Source organism: Diaporthe citri (assembly GCF_014595645.1).
Source record: "Diaporthe citri strain NFHF-8-4 chromosome Unknown scaffold_1, whole genome shotgun sequence".
NCBI classification, from domain to species: domain Eukaryota; kingdom Fungi; phylum Ascomycota; class Sordariomycetes; order Diaporthales; family Diaporthaceae; genus Diaporthe; species Diaporthe citri.
The window spans coordinates 1,370,655-1,391,972 of record NW_025064846.1 but is presented as its reverse complement, the minus strand read 5'-3'; the positions used below and the strand labels follow the sequence as shown (position 1 = coordinate 1,391,972).

The 21,318-nt window shown below is 55.7% G+C and overlaps 5 protein-coding genes across 5 annotated transcripts; 3 read left to right on the top strand and 2 right to left on the bottom strand.

The window, feature by feature from the left end:
- Positions 1 to 1,183: 1,183 nt before the first annotated feature.
- Positions 1,184 to 4,796, top strand: INS49_000371 (uncharacterized protein; the record flags this gene model as incomplete). The annotated part of the gene is made up of 4 exons (XM_043161209.1): positions 1,184 to 2,030; positions 2,093 to 2,213; positions 2,323 to 4,505; positions 4,570 to 4,796. 4 exons carry the CDS (start codon positions 1,184 to 1,186, stop codon positions 4,794 to 4,796), a joined length of 3,378 nt encoding a protein of 1,125 aa, XP_043029715.1.
- An 886-nt stretch (positions 4,797 to 5,682) lies between these two features.
- On the bottom strand, positions 5,683 to 8,446 carry INS49_000370 (uncharacterized protein; the record flags this gene model as incomplete). The annotated part of the gene is made up of 2 exons (XM_043161208.1): positions 5,683 to 8,276; positions 8,350 to 8,446. 2 exons carry the CDS (start codon positions 8,444 to 8,446, stop codon positions 5,683 to 5,685), a joined length of 2,691 nt encoding a protein of 896 aa, XP_043029714.1.
- Positions 8,447 to 10,983: 2,537 nt separating this feature from the next.
- INS49_000369 (uncharacterized protein) lies at positions 10,984 to 11,278 on the top strand (the record flags this gene model as incomplete). The annotated part of the gene is made up of 2 exons (XM_043161207.1): positions 10,984 to 11,037; positions 11,108 to 11,278. 2 exons carry the CDS (start codon positions 10,984 to 10,986, stop codon positions 11,276 to 11,278), a joined length of 225 nt encoding a protein of 74 aa, XP_043029713.1.
- Positions 11,279 to 11,722: 444 nt separating this feature from the next.
- On the bottom strand, positions 11,723 to 15,927 carry INS49_000368 (uncharacterized protein; the record flags this gene model as incomplete). The annotated part of the gene is made up of 5 exons (XM_043161206.1): positions 11,723 to 12,222; positions 12,275 to 12,350; positions 12,412 to 15,549; positions 15,607 to 15,697; positions 15,749 to 15,927. 5 exons carry the CDS (start codon positions 15,925 to 15,927, stop codon positions 11,723 to 11,725), a joined length of 3,984 nt encoding a protein of 1,327 aa, XP_043029712.1.
- Positions 15,928 to 18,925: 2,998 nt separating this feature from the next.
- INS49_000367 (uncharacterized protein) lies at positions 18,926 to 20,861 on the top strand (the record flags this gene model as incomplete). Its single annotated transcript, XM_043161205.1, has 6 exons — positions 18,926 to 19,135; positions 19,244 to 19,393; positions 19,599 to 19,919; positions 19,991 to 20,244; positions 20,295 to 20,645; positions 20,741 to 20,861. 6 exons carry the CDS (start codon positions 18,926 to 18,928, stop codon positions 20,859 to 20,861), a joined length of 1,407 nt encoding a protein of 468 aa, XP_043029711.1.
- Between the last annotated feature and the right edge of the window lie 457 nt (positions 20,862 to 21,318).

The following is a 21,318-nucleotide window of genomic DNA, read 5'->3' as shown; positions in this document are numbered from 1 at the left end:
ACCGTGGGCCGGCGACCGCCTGGCCCTTGACTGACCAACCCAAACTTCAGACTAGACTACCTAGGTAGACTACTACTTGTACCCTAAGGTACCTAGGTGCCCTGCTCTACCCAGGGGCCGGGCCGAAGTCTACATGGGAATAGTACCTGTTCGCTCGCCGGGCCAGGGCGGGCCTGGTCGTGTATTGCCCTGCCCCATCTCGATCTTGCATCTCAACGTCGACTTGGTTCATCCACTGCAAAGATGCTTTCGTTCCCTTCCCTTCCCTTGCCCGGCCTGGGCTCTGACTTGCAGCGATCATCTTTCCCCCGCATCTACTGTTCGGCCTACTGCCCACTCTCCTGCCCTCTCTCATAGGGCACGCGGCCCCGATGCCAGCTGTCTTGCATATTGCGTCAAACTTTAAATAGCCACATTTACCTCTACTAAGCTGCTAAGACGGCCTAGCTGGCCTGGGGCGGCCAACCCGCGGGGCCTGTGGGCGCCGGGCCCGGCACAGAACAACCAGGGGGCACGACCCCATCGTTTGCATCCGTAAAGGCGGCCACGCGCTGCCCTGACGTATGCACAAGAACAATCATGGCGGCAAGCAGACACTCGGCCCCGGGACTCGTCTACCGTCTGTCTGTGTTGTGTTGGTCGCCTTGCGGATGGAGTAAGCAAATAGCCCACGTGTTGTGCATCCCGGCTCAAGGAGCAGACTCGAGGCTCGACGCCGTATCTAACTACCCTAGGTCTACAATCACAAATGAGCAAAAGCCAGGCATATCCTCCAGGATATACTAAATACCTGGGTAGCCATGTGGGTGGTCAAGGCAAGGCACCTGTGGATCGATCCTGGAGGACGTGCATATGCCCATACAGGATAATAGTAGAATGATCAGTGAAAGGGCGGCTGACTAAGTCCATTACAGCTGTGCCCTGGCGGGATCCGAACAATGCCTTGTGCGAACAGCTCAATTTCACTGGGCCCATGTAAGTGCAGGTAAGGCGGGACAGGGGTGTGGAGGCGACCGTCAGCTCGAGGGCAACCTGTAAATGTTTGCGGCTTGCGACCTCATCGCCTCCTCGTGCCCTCTGCATCGTCCTCGTCGCTTCCTGTCACTCATGCCCTTATCTCCTACAGTCTTTACATAGGCCAGCGACTGCGCTGCATTCCGTCGGACGAGGGCAACAGGCCTTGATGCGAACAGCTCTGCCCTCCTCGCTGCGCAGCCGAGTTGGCATTGGCATCGGCACTGGCAAGCTCGCTACTAGGACCTGGATCTCAACGCTCCTCAACACCACCACCCAGCGACGCCGCCGTCCGCTCCACGTCTTTTCATCTGGTCTTTTGGCTTCGCTGCGCCAGTCACCAGCTGTACTACCTCACATTCGTCTCGCCAGGGCTTTCACGGCAACGTCCTCCGCTTCGACATCGACCTCGGACAAGGCACCACAGCCGCTTACCGGCGAGTCTTCATCAAGCCCTCTCAACATGAACGGCACAAACACCTCGCCTCGCGCCAAGCGCAAGCCCTCCCCCTTCGACGCACTCGAGACCGGCCGCCCACCTAAACACCATCGCCACTCCTTGAACGGCAAGCAGTCTGCCGGCGACAACACCCCCGACATCGAGGCCGCCGACCTCGACATGCACGACCACGAATTCATCGAGGAAGCCGCCCTGCAGACCCTCCCCTCCCTGGGACCCGACACCGCCGAGTGGCAGTTGACCATTGAGAATGTCGTCAGAAATGTCGTTTCCATCCGCTTCTGCCAGACCTGCTCCTTCGACACCGATCCAGCCCTGAACTCCGAGGCCACTGGCTTTGTCGTGGACGCCGAGAGGGGCTATATCCTGACAAACAGGCACGTCGTTGGCGCGGGGCCGTTCTGGGGATACTGTATCTTTGACAACCATGAGGAGGTGGATGCCTACCCTGTCTACCGAGACCCGGTCCACGACTTTGGCATTCTGAAGTTCGACCCCAAGGCCATCAAGTATATGCCGGTAAAAGCACTGCCACTACGGCCCGACCTGGCTAAAGGTAGGATCCCCAGAATCGGAAATGTTATACGGCTCTTGGCTGACGTGATGTGTGCAAAACAGTTGGTATCGAGATTCGCGTTGTCGGTAATGATGCGGGTGAGAAGCTCAGCATTCTTTCTGGTGTCATCAGCCGCTTAGACCGCAACGCCCCAGAATACGGCGAAGGTTACAGCGATTTCAAGTCAGTTTGTCTCCTGTCTCCAACTCACTCGTGAAGCTTGGCTTCTGGCACCAAACGACTCCCTCAACTACACCACAGACTGCCGAATTGCTAACGGGTTGTCGCATAGCACTTCGTATTATCAAGCCAGTGCCGCTGCTAGTGGAGGTTCGTCTGGCAGTCCAGTCGTTAACCTCGATGGCTCCGCCGTTGCTCTGCAGGCCGGCGGAAGAGCAGACGGCGCGTCCACAGACTACTTCTTGCCTCTGGATCGACCGTTGAGAGCTCTGAAATGTCTTCAAGAGGGAAAACCCATTACGAGAGGCGATATCCAGTGCCAATTTCTCCTGAAGCCCTTCGATGAGTGCAGGCGGCTGGGCCTCTCTTCCGAATGGGAGGCACAAATGAGGAAGCAATTCCCCAGAGAGACCAACATGCTGGTTGCTGAGATCGTCCTTCCCGAGGGTCCATCCCACGGCAAGGTCGAGGAAGGTGATGTTCTTGTCAAAGTGAACGACGAGCTGATAACCTCATTCGTACGGCTCGATGACATTATGGACTCGAACGTCGGCAGCACCGTGAAACTGCTCCTTCAGAGGGGAGGAGACGACGTCGAGGTGGAGATCCAGGTCGGTGATTTGCATGGCATCACTCCTGATCGCTTCGTATCTGTCGCCGGCGGCAGCTTCCACACGCTGTCCTACCAGCAGGCCAGGCTATATGGTGTGGCTGCACGGGGAGTGTATATCTGCGAAGCGACGGGCTCCTTCCGCTTTGATAACAGCGATAACGGTTGGATACTCCAGACACTCGATCACAAGAAAGTACCAGACTTGGAAACTTTCATCGAGGTTGCCAAAGGCATACCCGACAAAGCACGGGTTGTCGTGACATACAAACACCTCCGGGACCTACACACGCTCAACACGACTATCATATACATCGACAGGCACTGGTCCTCCAAGATGAAGCTTGCCGTGCGGAACGACGAGAGTGGAGTGTGGGACTTCACTGACCTTGCAGACCCGATTGCACCAGTGCCCCCGGTACCACGCAAGGCATCGTTCATTCAGCTCGAGCATACCTCTCATCCAGCCGTGGCCGAGCTCGTGAAGAGCTTTGTGCATGTCAACTGCACAATGCCGGTCAAACTGGATGGCTTTCCGAAGAACCGGAAATGGGGAATGGGCTTGGTCGTTGACGCAGACAAGGGGCTGGTAGTAATCTCTCGGGCTATTGTGCCCTACGACTTGTGCGACATTAGCATCACCATTGCGGACTCCATCGTTGTCGAGGGCAAGGTCGTCTTCCTTCACCCCTTGCAAAACTACGCCATCATCCAGTATGACCCCAAGCTGGTTGACGCTCCTGTCCAGAGCGCGAGACTCTCAAGCGAAGAAATCACGCAAGGCGCGTCAACCTACTTCATCGGGTACAACAGGATTGGCCGTGTCGTCCATGCTGCCACGACTGTCACGGAGATCTTTGCTGTTGCCATTCCGGCCAACTCTGGGGCACCCCGGTACAGGGCTGTCAATGTGGATGCTATTACGGTCGATACAAGCTTGAGCCAGCAATGCGGCAGCGGCGTCTTGGTCGCGCCGGACGGCACCGTGCAGGCGCTGTGGCTGACGTATCTCGGAGAGCGCAATCCCTCGACCCACAGAGATGAGGAGTATCATCTCGGCCTTGCCACGCCAACGCTACTCCCGGTGGTGTCGCAGATCTCACAAGGTGCTGTGCCTGATCTCCGAATGCTCTCGGTTGAGTTCCGGTCCATCGCAATGTCGCAAGCACGTCTCATGGGTGTGTCGGAAGAGTGGATAGCCCAGGTGTCCCGGGTCAACACGAGCCACCATCAGTTGTTCATGGTGACGAAGAGGACATTTGAGCGCAAGGACAAGGAAGGCGATGAGGCACTGCTTGAGGGCGATATCCTGCTGACACTTAACGGGAAGCTGATCACGCGCATCTCGGAGCTGGATGTGATGTACTCAAACAACTTCCTGGACGCCGTCATTGTCCGTGACTGCGAGGAGATCCAACTCAAGCTGCCCACGGTGGCTGCTGACGACGTCGAGACGGATCGTGCTGTCTCATTCTGTGGTGCCGTGCTCCACAGGCCGCACCACGCCGTGCGCCAGCAGATCAGCAAGCTCTTCAGCGAGGTGTACGTTTCTGCTCGTACACGGGGGTCGCCGGCTTACCAATACGGACTGGCACCGACAAACTTCATCACGCACGTGAACAACAAACCCACGCCAAACCTCGAAGCGTTCACTGCGGCTGTAGTAGATATTCCAGACAACACCTGTAAGTCTCCTCATTCGCAAACAGCGCACCTCACACATCGTATATGCTAATTAAAGTACCGCAGACTTCCGACTTAGAGCTGTTACCTTCGACAGCGTGCCATGGGTCATTACCATGAAGAAGAACGAGCATTACTTCCCCACGGTGGAGTGGATCAAGGACCCCTCAGCTGAGTGCGGCTGGCGCCGGCTCACTTACGAGGCGGGCAAGAAGATAGAGGGCGAAGGCCAGGAAGGTGTCCCCTCCGTTACTGACGACACGGGCGAGCCTGACGACGCTGTGGCCATCTGACGGATCGACGGAAAGAAATAAGGGACCTGGTGGTTCGGTTGCTTGTATGAAAGGTGTAATCGGAATCTCTCTGTCTGGGTTTATGGATTGGTGGAGTTCCAAGGTGTGAGGGTCAGGTACCAGCTATATAGCACACCGCATCAGGTGGATAAAGATAGAAGAAAAGAGAAAAGGCAGCAACTGAAATATTGCTTCCGTCTCAAAGAGCTTAAATGCTGCTTGCTTCTCTCCCCGAGCCCTGGACTCTCAAACAGAATACACGCTGGAACAATGCACTTGCCAATTCATTACTATTGTATGTGCGAGATAGGTATTGTACCAAACCACCCCATCTGTCCTTCCTTTGCCTATCCATGGCCTTTTCCATCCTTCGTTGCTCGTTGACCGTTCATTCGGCCTCGAAAAAACACCAAGACTCCGGGCGCCGTAATCTACCGGCCCTAGACCAAGGAGCCTACATCTCCGACGGGACAGATCTCCAAGTGTCTATGGGGTCATATGTCGCAACAAGCCTCAACCTCATGACGCTCGACAAAGATCCCAGCCTGTGAACCCCCAACCCCTCGTGTGCCTCGCTGCTTCCAACGTCAGATGTCACAAAAGCTCGCAAACACGAGCCATACTCGCTGAGAGCACACAGGGCTTGAGGATGTATCTGAGCGTGTGTGAAGCGTGCGTCTCTGAGGCACACTTTCCCCTGGAGGGAGAGATTCTGATCTCCCAAAACAAATGTACCGGCCTGGTCGATTCCCTTCCAATATCTGGCGGTACAAAGCAGGCCGTTGCGGAAACACTCCGCCGAAATCTAACCTCCCGTGATATTCTGCTCCGGAGGGCTCTGTCAGGAAAAACTAAGAAGTCACTTCCTCGATCGATTTGCCGAGGATCACTTCATCATTTTGTCCCGGTGGGCCATAAAGACCCTGACATTCATCTCATGATTGTCGCAAGCCTGCACCCACGTGGCACGCACCTGTCGATCCTGCTCGGCCCACGTGAGGTACTCTTGAATACCAGAAGGATCCCTCGACTTGACCCAGCCAGGATCGGCCACCTTCTTTTGCACCTCAAGGTTCCTTGCATGGAAGTGGTCGGAGAATTTGGTATTAAACCTGTGCCACTCCGTCAAGTACCTGTAGAAATCCCCTGCATATTTCTCCCATGCAGCCGCAGAGGGTTTCAGGCCCGGCACGGCGAAAGTAGGTGGTGCGTTGGGTGGCTTCGGTTCCACCGGGAGATGAAGGTTGGTCGGCTTGTGGTTAGGCTGGGGGTGTGCGACGGGAGCTTGGCCTGATGCGCCACTCTGGAATGGAAGGGATGATTTCAGGTCTCCGAACGAGTCCAGACCTGTAGGACGTTGAGCGAATGGCTCTACGTTCTTTAGGTCAGAGAGGCTGGCCCGGAACTCTTCGGTGTCTTCCGATCCTCCTGCGTGAGGGACAGCACCGGGTGTTAGACCAGGGGTCATTCCCTTGACATCACCTGCCCTCCACTCCGGGCGGGATGGCTCGACGGGGATGTTGCGAACCCCTTTCGCACTAAGGTAGTCCATAGGAGGATCGATGTCCATGGCATTAGGACTGGCGGTTTCGTTGAGACCATTTGTGTTCCCTGGAGTGGGCAGCTTCTTGAGAGAGTCATCCTGTCCACTGCTGCTCTCATCAGACTCGACCATGCCCGCCGTACCCGCCGTCATACGGACAGGCTTAGGCTTTTTGCTGGGGTTGCGAATTGGCCGGGCCGTGTTCGCCTTCTGTGTAGTCGATGTCTGAAAGATCTGCGGCCCGATCTTCTCAGACCACTCGTCGGGGTTGAAGGAGCTGTTCTGGGGTGGGCCACCCTCGTTAGCAGGCTCAGCAGAGGGCATCTGAAAGGATTGAGCGCGGAAGGGCGATTTTCGGCCGACTCGGCTTCCGGACTTCGATCGCGGCATGGCTGGTCGCCCAGTCTCGTCGACTGGGGACCCGGCGTTGAATTGCCAGTTACTAGCATCACTCTCGTCAGCAACAAACCTAGTGTTGATGTTGTCGGCGCTGTTCCTGGGAAATCGGTGGCTGTCAGTGAAGGATTCGTCGTTGAACGGCACACCAAAGCTGCTGGGGTTTCCACTGTCAGCCCTGCTCTGCTGTCGAAAGTCCTGGGAATGCTGCGCGTCTCGGTCTGCACCCGACTGCACTCCCATCCCGTACGGCGAGTACTTCACTGCCGAGAGCCGACTCAATATGTCGCGGACCTTGAGCTCAAAGGCGTTCAAGCCAGAGTTGGAGGGCTTTGGGTCTTCACTCGAAGACTGTCGGGTAGGCAGGCCGTGCAACGCTGGACTGGGGTGAAACGACTTGTTGAAGATTCTCTCACTGCCCGCACGACTGGTCGCTTGCTGGGTCTTTGGAGGAACTTCATTCTTTGCAAACTGAGAACGAACATATGGCTGATTGGCATACAATTTGGATCCCTCCTTGCCGTCCGCGCCCTCCTGCTGGGTACGGGACTGTTCCTCTGGGGCAGGGCTGAAGCCCTCAGGGCTTGTATTTGGTTCTACGGCCCCATTGACATTGCTGTTCTCCCTTCGCTTTCCCTTGGGATCGTTGTCTAGATTGTCAGGAACACTTGCGCGACGCTGACGCGCGCTCGAGGTCGGCGAATCCTCGTCGTCGGTGTGCTGGTAAGATGCAGAGTTCGTCTCTCGCGTGCTGCGGGACCGGTTGATGCCGGCGGCGCCTTGGAAAGGATCGAGTTTCTCGCCACCGTGAGACATGTACGGCGTCCTCTGCCTAGTGTCCATGAATGTGCTATCGCGAAACTCCGAGGTAGGCGTGGGATTCGAGGGTTGGCGCCGACGAGCCTGGGCGGCTGAAGAGGTCTCGCTGAAGAGGTCGGGACGGGTCCTGGTGGTGAAATAGTTGTTGCCAGCAACGGAAGGCTCGTCCCCACTAGGCGACTGAGGCGTATAGCCGCGGTTGACGCGATGTCCAAACGAGCCCTTGGCTTGTTTCTGAGGAGAGCGAGGGGGCACTGGAGGCGGTGCTCCTGGGGGCTTGGGTGCACTGGAGGCCCTTGTCGATGTTCCTGACCCAGATGCGTGGCCGCCAGTAGCCTTGGCTTTAGTACCCGGTCTCATCTCCTCCCAAGCTTTCCAAGTCGCATCTGCCGGCTTTCGGCTCGTTCGAGGAGAGGTGGGTGGCACATCCTTTGCGAACTGCGCGTATCTGTCGGCACCGGTTGTACTACCAGGTCGTTTCGGGGGAGGCGGACGCTGGGGAAAGCCTGGCGGGCGCGGAGGAGGAGGGTAGTTCTTGGTGACATCTGACCATGGGTTGCCTTTGACGCCGGACGCGCCGGGGAAGCGAGAGCGGCGCGAGTTGTCATATCGCTGTTTCTGCTCGGGGTTGGTGAGGACTTCGTAGGCGGCCTGGATTCTCGTGAATCTCTTGCCGGCCTCGACCTCGCTGCCCGGGTTGCGGTCGGGGTGGTATTTGAGGGCTGCATAGGACAAGGGTCGCGGTCAGATCGAAGAAGCAGCAGGAGGCCCGGTCAGGCGGTCAGGCTAACGTACCAAGTTTTCTATACTGCTTCTTGACAGTCTCGGTGTCAACTGACTGGGGCAGCTCCAGGTCTGCATAGTAGTCCTGGTTGACGTCTATCTTGACCATGGTGGCGGACGTCCACAGCAGTCCTGACCAGCTAGAGAAGGTAGCAGAAGGGCTGTGAGTTGTGGCTCGAGACGATGTCAAGCTTCGGATCCAGCTTCATTGGGCACGGTCTACCACGCGGGTGTAATAGAGCTGTCAGCACACTCTGTTTGAGAAGATATGGCCAAGTCCGTGACAGTCGCTTCCACCTTGGGCTGAGTTGTGATCTGCACTGGCTGGAACGGACGTCGGATATCGTGGGGTTGATCTGCGCTGGCCACTGCCCAGAAGTCGGGCAAATAAACAGATAAAGAGCTTCGTCAGAGATTGGATCAGAGCTGGGAGTGAAGGTCAAAGCTGGTGCCCCAGAGGCGTCGCGTGAAAAACACTGGTTGCTTCTGCTGCGGTATGGGGCGAAGCGAAAGGTGTGTGGGCGGTCTGGCCTGGTTTGTCGCGCTCTGACCGAGGATGACTGTGCCAATGTGCAAGTGTGCAGGTACGTAGTTCTACAATGTGCACTCTGCAACGGCGACGTGCTCGTGGTTGGGGTGCAGGCAGGGCGAGCAGTGCAGGAGACGGGCGTCAATAATTCTGCAAGAGTCGATCAGCGGGCGTCGTCAGACTGCTTGGCTCCAAGAAAAAAGGCAAGTGCGCAGGTGCGCTGTGGCCGGGCAAGAAACCATGCGTTGCCGGGTTGTCTGTATTGCTGTGCCTACAAAACACACGGGTTGAGAGCAGTCAGGTATTATTAGGCACCTGGGTGGGTAATATGAGAAAGGCTGGTGGTTGGTACGCGGGCACAAACGTCGTGACAGAGGGGCTTGGGCTTTGCTTGTGGTTCAGCAAGGGCCCAGGGGCTCAGCAAGCATCCCCGCTGCTCCAACCGCCCTGCGGTCCATGGGAGCTTGCAGAGTGGGACTGTTGACTGGCTGTCCAGGTGAACGGGCCGAGATGACGTAGCAAGGCAGAGCAGGCCCATCCCTACAGGGGTCCTTGTATGCACGTAAACCTACCAGTACACAGTAGCCCATCTCTCTCTTGTGGGTACGCGGTAGACCCAACCGACTCCTGCCCACCTCTAGCATCGAACAAGGCTGACAGGCGGCCCACACGGCCTCGATGAGATCCTGTGGTGCAGGTACAACTGTACGTACTTGCGAAATCTAGTACGCCCACGCACACACACTGACACAGTGCTGAGCTCGGGTCTCCACGTGGTTGGCCTCGGTTGGGTAGTTCTGCCGCCGATGTGCTCCCTGGGTGAGTCTTGGTGACATTCCGTTCATAAGCGCACTTGAACTCAATTCATGGGTGCACATCAGGTCTGAGACCTTGATTCATCCCATTCGCTTGGGGTGAGGCCAAGCTGAGAGATGAGACGAGGGGAATAATTCGGTGAATGCAGTAGATACATTGTTGACCACAGTTCCTGAGAAGCCCGTGCTGGATACCGTCCTGTGGGGCCACCTTCTTCAGCTCCCACCCATCACCTTCTCCCTTCGTCACTCATAATTTATGTACCATGCGAAGTTATCGAAGATCTGCTACTGATAAGTGCCCGCTATGCAGCCTGTGGTATGGACTCAACTGTTCAGCAGCCAGTTCTTCACACTTTGTGGCAGCAGCTCGAGCCTTGACTCCCCTTCAAATATCTGTCTCGAAGGCATGTTGTCGGCGCGACTTGTCTGCGACTTTACCGAATGGGACGCGGTCAAGTTCACTTCACATTCGGGATACGGTGGAACTCCGCCGTTGCATTGAAAGCCGCGGGGAGGTCCTTGGAATAGGATACATGCTAGCTACCACGAAGTTTTGAAGACCTCGGTTCAAATTTCAGGGCTCCACACGCAGCGTACAGATATTAAAACCTTCGGAGTGATACTGGCACTGGAAGTATATATCGATACGCTTTAATTCCCCCGCCGCCCTGGTCTCGTCGTCAGGAGGTTGGCGTCGTCCATCACCGAACACTGTCTATGGTTACATGTAGGATGATATATGGGCTCCTTTGACGAGGCCCAAGGGAAGTTTTCCGTGCAACATCCACTAATCTGGATGCTTCCCCCTCAGCTACTACCATTCCGTCTGTTGGCCATGGACAAGCGTCATGGGCAAGCTCTGGTCCGAATGCGAGATCACTGGAAATGTGTGACAATTTGTATCTGGGTGTCGTTGGTGTCCTTCAACCTGGGAATCGACACCTCGACTTTCACTTCCTTGCAAGCCATACCAGGTTCCCTCCAAGTACGATGAATGTCCTTGGATCATATGTTTCAAGCACGTTGCGTCCAGATGTTGACATTGTTAGGTCTTCGGATACGAGGGCTCTCATAGTCACCTATCGGCTACAACATTGCCAGATCAAGGCAGCAACTGCTCGCGACTCTGATGCCTCTGGGGAATATTGCGTCGAGGTTTCTTTGATACTTGGACCGGGGTTCAGCCGTCATCTCGCTGATCGACTTGCCACAGTACTTTTTGAATCGAGGCGCTCTGAATTGGGGGCTAGATACGCCTACTTCGGGGCCGTTGCATGTTTTGTCTCAGCAGCTTGGGTTATGGTGTTCTTGCCAGAGCTGAGGGACCGGACATTTGAGGAAATCGACGAGATGGTGAGTCCAACTTGGCATCTGTCCAGCAATTGTGCTTTCCCCGGACAATTGAGACCTGAAGTTGCTCTAGTTTCTCGCACGACTACCGGCCAGCAAATTCCGAACGTATGGCCGTACTGGTATTGGCATTACCCCTGACGTCCAGAACGAGGTTGAACACATTCGCCACATTGTCGTTGTCAACGAAGACAAGGAAAAGGCCAGAGTCCCTCCTTCGAACTCAGTCGCTACTCCGAACTAGACACTGGTTGAGCTTATTGGATAGTGGGTACTTGGCCAAAATGCGCCCGCCATAGCCACACGCCATGCGTTACTTGCCGCTGTCACTTTTCGATCCCAACGCCCCTCTGCATGCCTAGACTATCAGGTTTGGTGTGCATGCACGCTGGGCTGAGGGATCCAAATGCCTCTCATCTGCCACAGCCTCCTTTGCAGGGAGGAAAGAAGATGCTGACATTGTCATAAACTCCTTGCTTGTGAATCTAAATATACCCACGACACCAATCATGGCAGGCCAAATGACTTTCATACCGCAGTAAACAACTGTTGTGCTCGAGACCCAGAACACATCAATGCCAATATCACAGCCCAACTCCGAAGCAATGCTATAACCAGACGTCGTCTCTTTCCCGACGCTTGTGCAATACTCGTAGCCCATAACGAGGCCGTCGGCCCCACACGGCTCTCACATGTCCTTGCTCAATTCATATGTCCACCCTCCCTCCCGTCTCATTCGGTCTCGTGCAGCCAGGTCCTTCCGGATCTCGTCCTCCGTCAGCCGGTCCGCCCCGCTCCAGTTGGCGCTGCTCGTCCTCGCTCGGAACTTGTGCCACCTGTCCTTGCTCTTGCTGAACACCTCTTCCATGTTGAGTGGCGCCGGGGGCCCAAACACCTGCAGAGGGTCGACTGTCTCTTGCCGCATAAGCTCGCGCCGAAGAGCAGGCGTGTCAGCCCACGAGGCGGTCCCAAGCGCCTTGGCCCCTTCGTCCTCCTCTTCATCATCATCGTCGTCGTCGTCCGTCTGAATCTCTGGAAGCTCGATATTGTCGCCGTTCTGGAAGCGCGGTGATGATCTGGGTTTGGCGGCCGATTTGGTGGCCACAACACCCTTTGGCCTGGCTGGGGTCTTGTGTGATGGTCCAGCAGCGTGGTGGCTTGCCGCGAATGGTATGGGTCCCTTTGAGACTTGCGCCATATCAAGAGGATGGCCAGACTTATTCTGCTGCTGAGGTGCCACCGGTGCCTTGAAAATGTCGCGTGTGGCGCTGAGGCGCGGGGGCATAGCCGCTGTACAGTGACTTGTTTGGCAGATCCTGGCGTCTCTGGTCAGCATATTGTCACTACAGCAGCATGTTCAGATTATCAACAACTTACTTTCTTAAAGCCGGCTGAAGGTCGGACAGGCGGCCCCTTCAAGCTGGTCCCGTACGACTGGATTTCTGCCTCGTCCTCGAGATCGAACTCATCTGACATGCGCATGCGCTTGACCTCCTTTGGTTGCGACGGTCCGCTTCGGGGTGCAGTCGGTCGTTGTGCCCCGTCTTCCACGCCATCATGTTGGAGCGGCCTCTTTAGAGACATGCTCGTCGTGCTTGACAGGACAGCATTGACCGGACGGCTGACATCCTCTTGTGATCGGTGGGCTGTAGATTGCTGGAGGCGAGACGGTGGCCGAGGGAGACCTGCCTTGTCCCGCACACTGTTGTATTCAGGCGCGGCATTAGGCTGGGAACGGACAGCTGGCGGAGGGGCTCTGGTTTGCTTCGCCTTCTCGATTGCGGCCTGTCGCTGCGCTTTCTTCTTGGCCTCTTCCTCCTTTGCTGCTTGTTGCCGCTCTTTCTCTCGTCGCTCTTGCTCCTGGCGCCGATCTTCCTCCCGCATTGCCGCCCGTTTCCGATCAATCTCTGCCTTAGCATCACGCCTCCGCTGAGCTTCCTTTTCTTCCTGCTGTTTTCGTTTCGCAGCAAGATCTAGGGCTTTGGGACGACCTGTTGTCGAGTTCACAGAGCTGTTGAAACTCTGCTGCGACATTTTGCTTTGCAATGTGGGCTGGCTGGTCTTGCCCTTGATTTGCTGTTGAGAAGGTCCGAGAGTGTTCTCCAGTGTTGCAGCCAAGACGCTGTTAGAGGGGTGGAATCCAGTATTCTGAGAAGATGTGTTCACGCGTATCAAAGTAGGCGCCTGCTTCGGTTTCGTAGCCGGTTCCCTGGTCGGCCTTGATGGCCGCTTTATCTCGCGATTCAAAGATGAGCCAGGCGTTGGGCGCGGAATGGTAGGAGGTGCCACCTTACTCGTAGGAGCATCGGTCATCTCTATATCTTGATCCGCGAATTCAGGCTCAGTCGTCTCTGCCGCAGCCTTAGCGTCGGTTTCCTGTTGAGTCTTTGCTTTTCGCGGGCTACTTCGCGTCGGTCTGGAGGCTTCCTTCGGTGCCGGCGTCCGCATAGCCCTCTCGCGCTCTTTCTGTGCAGCAAGCTGCTTCTCAGCTGCGGCGATTCTCTCCTGCTCTTTGCTGAAAACGCGTGCCTTTTCTCGTTCCTTTTCCCGCTCCTTCTCGAGCTTGTCCATCTGATTGGCGATATGAGCTGCTTCCTTATCCTCCCTACCCTTCTGTTTCTGCTCCTTCCTATCTCGCTCCGCAGATGCACGGGTCCTACGCCCATTGGATCGCGACGGGCTTGATGGTGTTGGCGCAGGTTGCGAATCCCATGATGCATGACGCGTCAAATCTGGATACAGAGGCTCGGGATCGTTGCCTGGTCGCAGGGAACCGGTCGAATTGGTCGGCTGTTTTTCCAGTCTCACAGTCGAGGGCGAGTTTACCAACGATGCCTTGCCCTCCGCACTGATTGCAGCACTGCTTGCTAACAGGCCCTTGGAGTTCTTGAGTATAGAGGAAAACTTGTTTTTAACCTGTTTCAAGGCGCTGTGTTTCAACGGGCTCTCGCGGAAAGTTCTTGACGGCGATTTGGGAGGCTCATCTATGTTATCGTCTTGCGTTGTCACCGACATAGGATTCGAAGCCGAAACAATCTTCCTGAGACTGGAATCAGAGACTTGTGGCGCATGATTGTGATTTGACAAATCAACCGACGCCGATTTGATGTGGCCAACGATAGGAGCCAGGTCTGGCTTGTTGGCAGGTGGGTTAGGTGGTGATTCCGACGCGCCGGACTGTGACGGGTGCTGTGGCAGGACGAATTCAGTACCACCAACGGTATTCTTGCCATGCAGCCCCTCCATCACGTCCGCAGTATAGCTCTTCTCCATCGCGGGACGAGGGCTCTGTGTGGCAGCCTGGATTGTGGTAGGCGGAGCAATCCAGTCGTCCTCATCATCTTCAGGGAAAGCTCCAGGAGTTTTCGCCACCTGCTGCTTCCTCGGTGGTGTCTGATCCATCTCTGCATCTGCATGAGTGGTATGTGGGACTTGGGACTGGTTGTTGGATACAGCTTTCTGAGTGCCAACAAGACTCGGAATCGATTTTGAGAGTCTTGTTCCACCTCCCTGCGATTTCCCGAGCATACTGATCTGATCCTGCAGCCTCTGAGTGTATGTCTTGCTGTGGGAAGTGACAGTGCTTTCTTTGTGGCTGGCTCCTGCCAGCTCATCCTCGTCGATATCCATGGCCTCGTGGTCATCTCCGCGCGTTTCTTGTCGAATTCCTAGGCTCTTGCCTCCGGTTGTTCTGGGATAAAAGCTGGTACGGGCCTGGTCGACGTGGCTTGTTCTCGATACCCGCGCACCCAGACTCTTGTTAGAGGCCATAGGCTCGCGTGCAGGAAGAGAAGCAAAGTTGAGACTGCTCTTGCGCATAAGAGGTCGTATTGGGCTCGAGCCATCTGATGGCGATCCGGTTACGTCCGCAATTTCATCGTCCTCAGCGGTGCTTCCGAGTGCAGGCGCAGGTGCAGTTTCCTCCAAATGCTCCTCGCCACCGGTATCAGCTGCAGGCGGTTCTGGCCTCGGCGGCGACGCTTCGACTGGGGACTTCTCGGGCGGTTCAGGACCCAGCAAATTGACTGGCGATGATGCCGGCACCGGCTCTGCCTCCACTTCTTCGTCAACCTGTGCCTCCGGGGAAACAGCTCTGGGGCGATCTGTCTCTGAACCATTTACAGACTCGGCGGGATCCTCGAAAACCTCGGTGGTCGGGTCCAGATTATCTATGGCGTCAGATTCTGCCAGAGCCGTCAACGGCTGTCTTGGCCGTCCCGGCGTCCGTTGAGGACTCCGGGGTGGTACTGGCTCGGCATTCCCAACCAACTCATCACTTTGGAAAGTGACCTCTTGACTCTGGCTCCCATAATACCCAGAGTCAGCGACTGCAGCTAGTTCTTGAAATGCGGGCTTCGTGGGCACGGGTTTGCGAGTTATAGAAGGACGCATGGCCGGAATGGCTGGATTGTCCTCCGCGATTCGGAACTTGGGGGTTCTGTCATTGTGCAACGCGGATGTTGCGAAGGGATTCGGCTCGCCTTTCGGCGTCGCAGAGAATATGTTTGACAGGGGCTTTCGAGCCTGTCAGTCTGGAAGGTGAAGGCAACAAGGACGTGGCAGAGCTCTTACCACTCTATTTTCACTTTGGATAGGTTTGCGCGCAGTCCTTGGGGTCTTCCCACGGAGCTTTCCTGGCGTCTTGAAGACCTCGACGACATTTCTGTGTCATTGTCAGTGGAAGATTGCGACATTTGACGCGTCTGACACGTACATCTGGTTCTCGGAGAAGACGTCTGCCATGTGCTCGTTGAGCCATTCCAGCTCGTTCCTTGCAGAGTAGCCAAACTCTTCCACCTCAGACTGAGAGATCTGGAGCGCCGAGGATCTCTCTTCTGTGCACCACGCCGCAGACCCCACGGGCTGGCGCGGTGGCCCAGGACGCATTGCCATGATGTCGCGCAGGCTCGAGACGTGTAACGAGTGTCGCAAAGCAAAAATGGGATAATGTGGCGAGGCTGTCAGTATAAGGCAAGCATATTTGAGCCCGGTGAGAATAGAGGAAGCTAGGGGGCGCTACAGCGATGTCCGGGTCGTTGTCAATATGTGTGTGAGGGATGACGGTATACGCGACATTGCATCGATCGTGTGGAAGGGGGTTCGGAGTGTGCCAGAGCTTGTTTGTCCATTGTTTACTTGGGTGGACCCTTCCGCGGGCGCTGACCAATCACAGCCAACCGGTTCCCCGTCCCCACCAGCTCCCCCCAAGCTCCGGAGCTCTCACGGACTAGACTGACTAGACTGCATATGGCCCTCGTTACAAGTACTACACAATGTCTATTTCTGCCCTTCCATGATTCGACTGACTGTTCGATATGCATGACGCGACATTGATCACCGACAGCGGACGCTGTCATTCGTCAAGTGAATTCCAGGCAGCTCTACGAAAGAGCTCCCTGTCCGTCCATGTTGTGCAACGCGTGTATAGCCTAGGGCGCGCTTGGATCTTTTCCATGGGCAGCTCGATGCTGATTTCAAGCAAACCGGCGGGCTTTGTCACGATAAATATGGGAACTATTTGCAGCGGCCATTTTCGTCCGTAGCTGGATCCCCCGCTTTATCCCACTCCAGGCAAATTGCTCCAATGACCTACCTAGGTGGTATCTGCTGGTTTGCACTGGCGATACGAAAGGAACACGAACACATTTCAGCCACAAAGGATTGGCCGACGACCATAGCCGCCATTACTTTAAGCCATCTGCAGTTTTTGACCGGCAGGCACAGGCTGCTGGGTGCATATACATTGAGGCACGGAACTCGTGACCTCTCCTCAGGATGTGGCGTACGTGAGGGATTGTGCTGTGCGACGGGACTCTGCATGCCCGTTCAAAGTTGAATGTGACGCCTTGGTAAAGACGCCGATTATCACGCGACACGTCTTCTCCCGTCGACAAGCTCCTACAAGCCACGAGACACCAGACATAATTTGTCCCACGGGCTTAGTGCAACAGCACCCGATACTGTTGCCGAAGTCGAGCTCACTGAGATGCCGCAGCAACTTCTTCCAAGAAGCAACGGCTTTGATCTGCGGGGTGTGCGGCACAGCTGCATTGCCTCTGCCACAATCCTCTGCTCCTCGAAAGTGCGGTTCTTCGGCCTGAGGATACAACACATGGGTCGTTTTGCAGGAGTCCGCCGAACTCAGCAGATATTTCTGCAGCATAACCACAGCGTTATTGGTTCGCATTACGAGCTACGTGGAGCATGGAGGTGATCCTTCCCTTCACCGGATGTTGGCAGACACTACGACTGCTTGATGCCGGAGAGATCCGCAGCGTTGGACCACTTACACGCTCTCAACGGAGGATTAGACATCCGTGTGCAGTGTGGCTTATGGGCAAAATGCAAAGCCTAGAGCACCCAGGCACCCTCTCGTTCAAGGTACGGGGTTTCCCAAGTAATCTCGACCTAGGTTTCACTACAGCTTCGGCACATGGGCGTCCTCTCGGCCACCACGTCGGAGGGCGTGCGAACAGGGACAAGACGGCCGGTCGGCTTGACGGCATGGAGAACGTGTTCTTTTCCGGTAACTAGGTCTTCTTGGCCAGGTCGAATGATGGTGGGCAGTCTGTATATGGTACCCGTTACGAATCCCCCCTCCTTGTCAGGAGTGCTCGACATGGACACGCATGTTGCCACGTTGAGACGAGGTGCACAGGAAGCCACAGAACAGTGAAAACAACTGGCTGAGGCCTGCATGAGCTCCAAATGGGACCCACGAATGTCGGCCGGCTTTGGCCTTTGGCCGTTGTTTGGTGCATGATGACACATTCATGACAGCCTCTCCAAGACCTCCACGGCCCACGAGTCGTCCTCAACGGGTTGCCGGCTGCTGCGCAAGGCTAGTTCGCAAATGGAAGGTGAGCAGACATGCAGACCGCCATCTATGTGATTTACATGCGGCTACTGCAGAACGTAAGGTAGGCGGGATCATCCAGTGGAAGCGGCCGTTCGGCAAGGAGCGTTACATCTTGGGGGCCAGACCCGAGACCGGGAAGCCGAAGGGTGCCGTTGCCGCAACGGGCGCCCTGCACCTGCAAGCACGGCGACAGCACTATCAGTGATCCACGCAAGCAGCCAGCCGAAGGCACCGGCATTTTGACATCGGCTGGTTGCAGCAAGTGGCAGATCTCCGTTCCAGATATAGATCTGAACTTGTCTACACAGCAGGTCGACGATGAACTCAATTTTGCGCCTTGGGTATTGAGTGCTCCGGTGATAGCTTGGTGGCCGTTCGGGCCGAGTCCAGTCGCCACCGTCAGCAAACCTCGTGCCGAGTCAACTTGATCCGAAGGATCACTGCCGGTACTAAGGATCGGCGTGTACTGTACCTACAGTACTAGCGTCCTGAGTCAGGGGCACAGGACAAATCAGAGGTTGTACATGGGCTTTCTAGTCCAAGTCTCAAGTTCGCTCCACAAGACCGCACCACCAGTGGCCACTTGAGGCCGGAAGCTTGTCCGAATGTTGCCCGATGTCCTCCCCTCGGCTTGCGGCTTGCGGCGTGCCAGAAAGACCAAGCATATGTACCTAGTTATCTGGCTACCTGGTAGGTACCTGGGCAGGCGATGCCCGTCCATCGAGGTACTGAGTGACTCTCCCCCTCCGGCCTGCGGAGGTCGGGTCGCATCAGAAGACGCTTTAAATTCATGGATACGACACGCCCAGCAACGATTTGGACGGGGACGGGTCTCCGGTCGATGCATGTATGCCTGCCGGCTTGCCGGTCGAACTTTGGGGATGTGAATATAAGACTAAACCCTTAGGCCCCCGGCTAGGCGAGTGGTCTCGAGTCTGTCACCTCGACAGAAGTGGCTGAGTGTTCACCCCTACCAAGCTCTACTATCTCTTCCAAAGGGGGTGCCCTATACCTTGCTCCTGTCCTGATACTATGACTCAACTACAGCTTGACAGCTCTAATGGAGCCCCCAAACCTGGCGATGCTGCCAAGCTGAATGGTGCCCCGAAATCCGCAGTGCTTCATCGACACCTTCGCCATGAATTCCCCAGCATTGAACGAGGCGAGGGCCACTACCTCATTCTGGAAGATGGTCGGAGGATCTTCGATGCCTCAGGTGGCGCTGCTGTGGCCTGCGTTGGTGTATGTTCACCAAATCGTCAGTGTCTCAAGTGAGATGCTGTTCAATCGCGATGGGCTAGCCCCCCTCGCATTCCCCTCAGTCCATGTGTCCCGGCTGACCTGGTCCAGCATGGAAATGCTGCCGTGAATCAAGCCATGGTAGATCAGATCCAGAAGCTGAGCTACTGTGTCTCGACTTTCTTCAAAACGTCCATTGTTGAGCAGGCTGGACGGGCCATGGTTGACACCACGGATGGGCAAATGACGAGGGCGTACATTGTGGGCTCAGGCTAGTACTGAAATTACCCATGAGGTAGATTTGAGCTGACAAGAAGCAGGTTCGGAAGCCATGGAAGCAGCAATGGTAAGCCTTGCTTTGATGCGGCTACACAAGAGAGACTACATGTCAGGCAGTGGCTTTCGCGAAAATATGAACGTTTTTACTTATTGTAAGGAGATGGATAGCTGACTACTCCTTCAATAGAAATTGGCCCGGCAGTACTTTCTGGAGAAAGAGACTCCCGAGCCAGCTAGAGTCCGATTCATCTCTCGGCAGCAGTCGTATCATGGGACAACTCTCGGGTCTCTTGCTATGGGTGGTCATGTTGGCCGACGGGCAAAGTTTGAGCCCATGCTCACAGACATAGTCTCCAAAGTCTCGCCTTGCTACGAGTATCGTGGTAAGGAACAAGGCGAGACGGACGAGTCGTACGTCCAGAGACTTGCCCTCGAGCTTGACCAAGAGTTCCAGAGGGTTGGCCCTGAGACGGTCTGCGCATTCGTTGCGGAGCCAGTTGTTGGTGCTGTGAGTGATGTCTGGCCTTCTCGGGCCCTAGTTTTCATTAAAAGTCCTGTTAACTGACTCCTCGCAAACAGGCCCTGGGATGTGTGCCAGCTGTCCCAGGTTATTTCAAGGCCATGAAGGAAGTATGTCGCAAGAACGGCGCTCTGCTCATCATGGACGAGGTCATGTGCGGCATGGGACGTACAGGAACGCATCACGCCTGGCAACATGAGGGCGTTGTGCCTGATGTTCAAACAGTCGGCAAGGGTCTTAGTGGTGGTTATCAACCCGTAGCTGGAGTGCTCATCCACAAGAACGTTGTCGACACTCTCGAGAATGGCAGCGCGTGAGTAATTCTCCGGTGTCGGCGATGAAAACTTGTTAACACTATCGCAGAGCATTCGTGCATGGGCACACATACCAGGCTCACGCCGTGGGTTGCGCAGCAGTTGTTGCAGTACAGCGGGTTATCCAAGAAGGTAATCTCATCGCCAACGTACGTGCAATGGGCGAGCTTCTCGGGAAATCACTGCAGGCACGCTTGGGTTCCCACAAACACGTAGGCAACATCCGAGGGCGAGGGCTATTCTGGGCAGTCGAGTTTGTCCAGGATAAAGCGACCAAGACGCCCTTTCCATCCAAAGCCGGCGTATCCATGGAGATCAGTGAGTTAGGACTGACGAAACCATACTGCATGATGGTATATCCCGGTGCCGGAACCGTAGATGGAGTCAACGGAGACCACATGTGCGTACAAGATGCCCACCCTGACATCGCAGCCCCTTCATCATCCACACAGAGCCCCGACCCAAGCTTCGAAATCAAGTGCTAACCTGTCGTAGAATCATCGCCCCTCCATACACGGTCACAAGTGAGGACATTGAATTCCTCGTTCTGAGTGTCTCGAAGCTTGTGGAGGACTACTTTTCCGGACATGGTGTCACCGTTCTTCCGCAGAAATGAGGCTATGGGAAATGTTGAGCGCGACATATAGCTGGGATATGAAATATCAAAAAATCCCGGCTTAAGAAAGCCGATAGCGTGACAACGTAGACTCTGGCTCCGATGTATCGAAGTACTGGACTTCGGCTTCTCTCCACGGATCTGCAGATGAGACGGTGATGGTGCTGGACCGATGCTTCAAAGGGAGAAACAAAATGACGAAACGTCAACTTGGGATGCTTCTCCCCCCTGCAGCGTAGATAAGGCTACCTATGCCGTTCATCTGGACACCAGTCGAGGATGTCAGAATTGCATGTGAACGGGATCCAGCATGCTTCTGCGGGAGAACGGTTGATCAACGACGGACCCTTACGGTCAGTGCTCTTGCAGCGCCTAGCCTTGTGCCCCTGAATCAGCGGCTCATCCCTGCGTGTCCAACGTTTATCTGTGCTCCCCGCCCCGTTGCCTGACGTGCGTC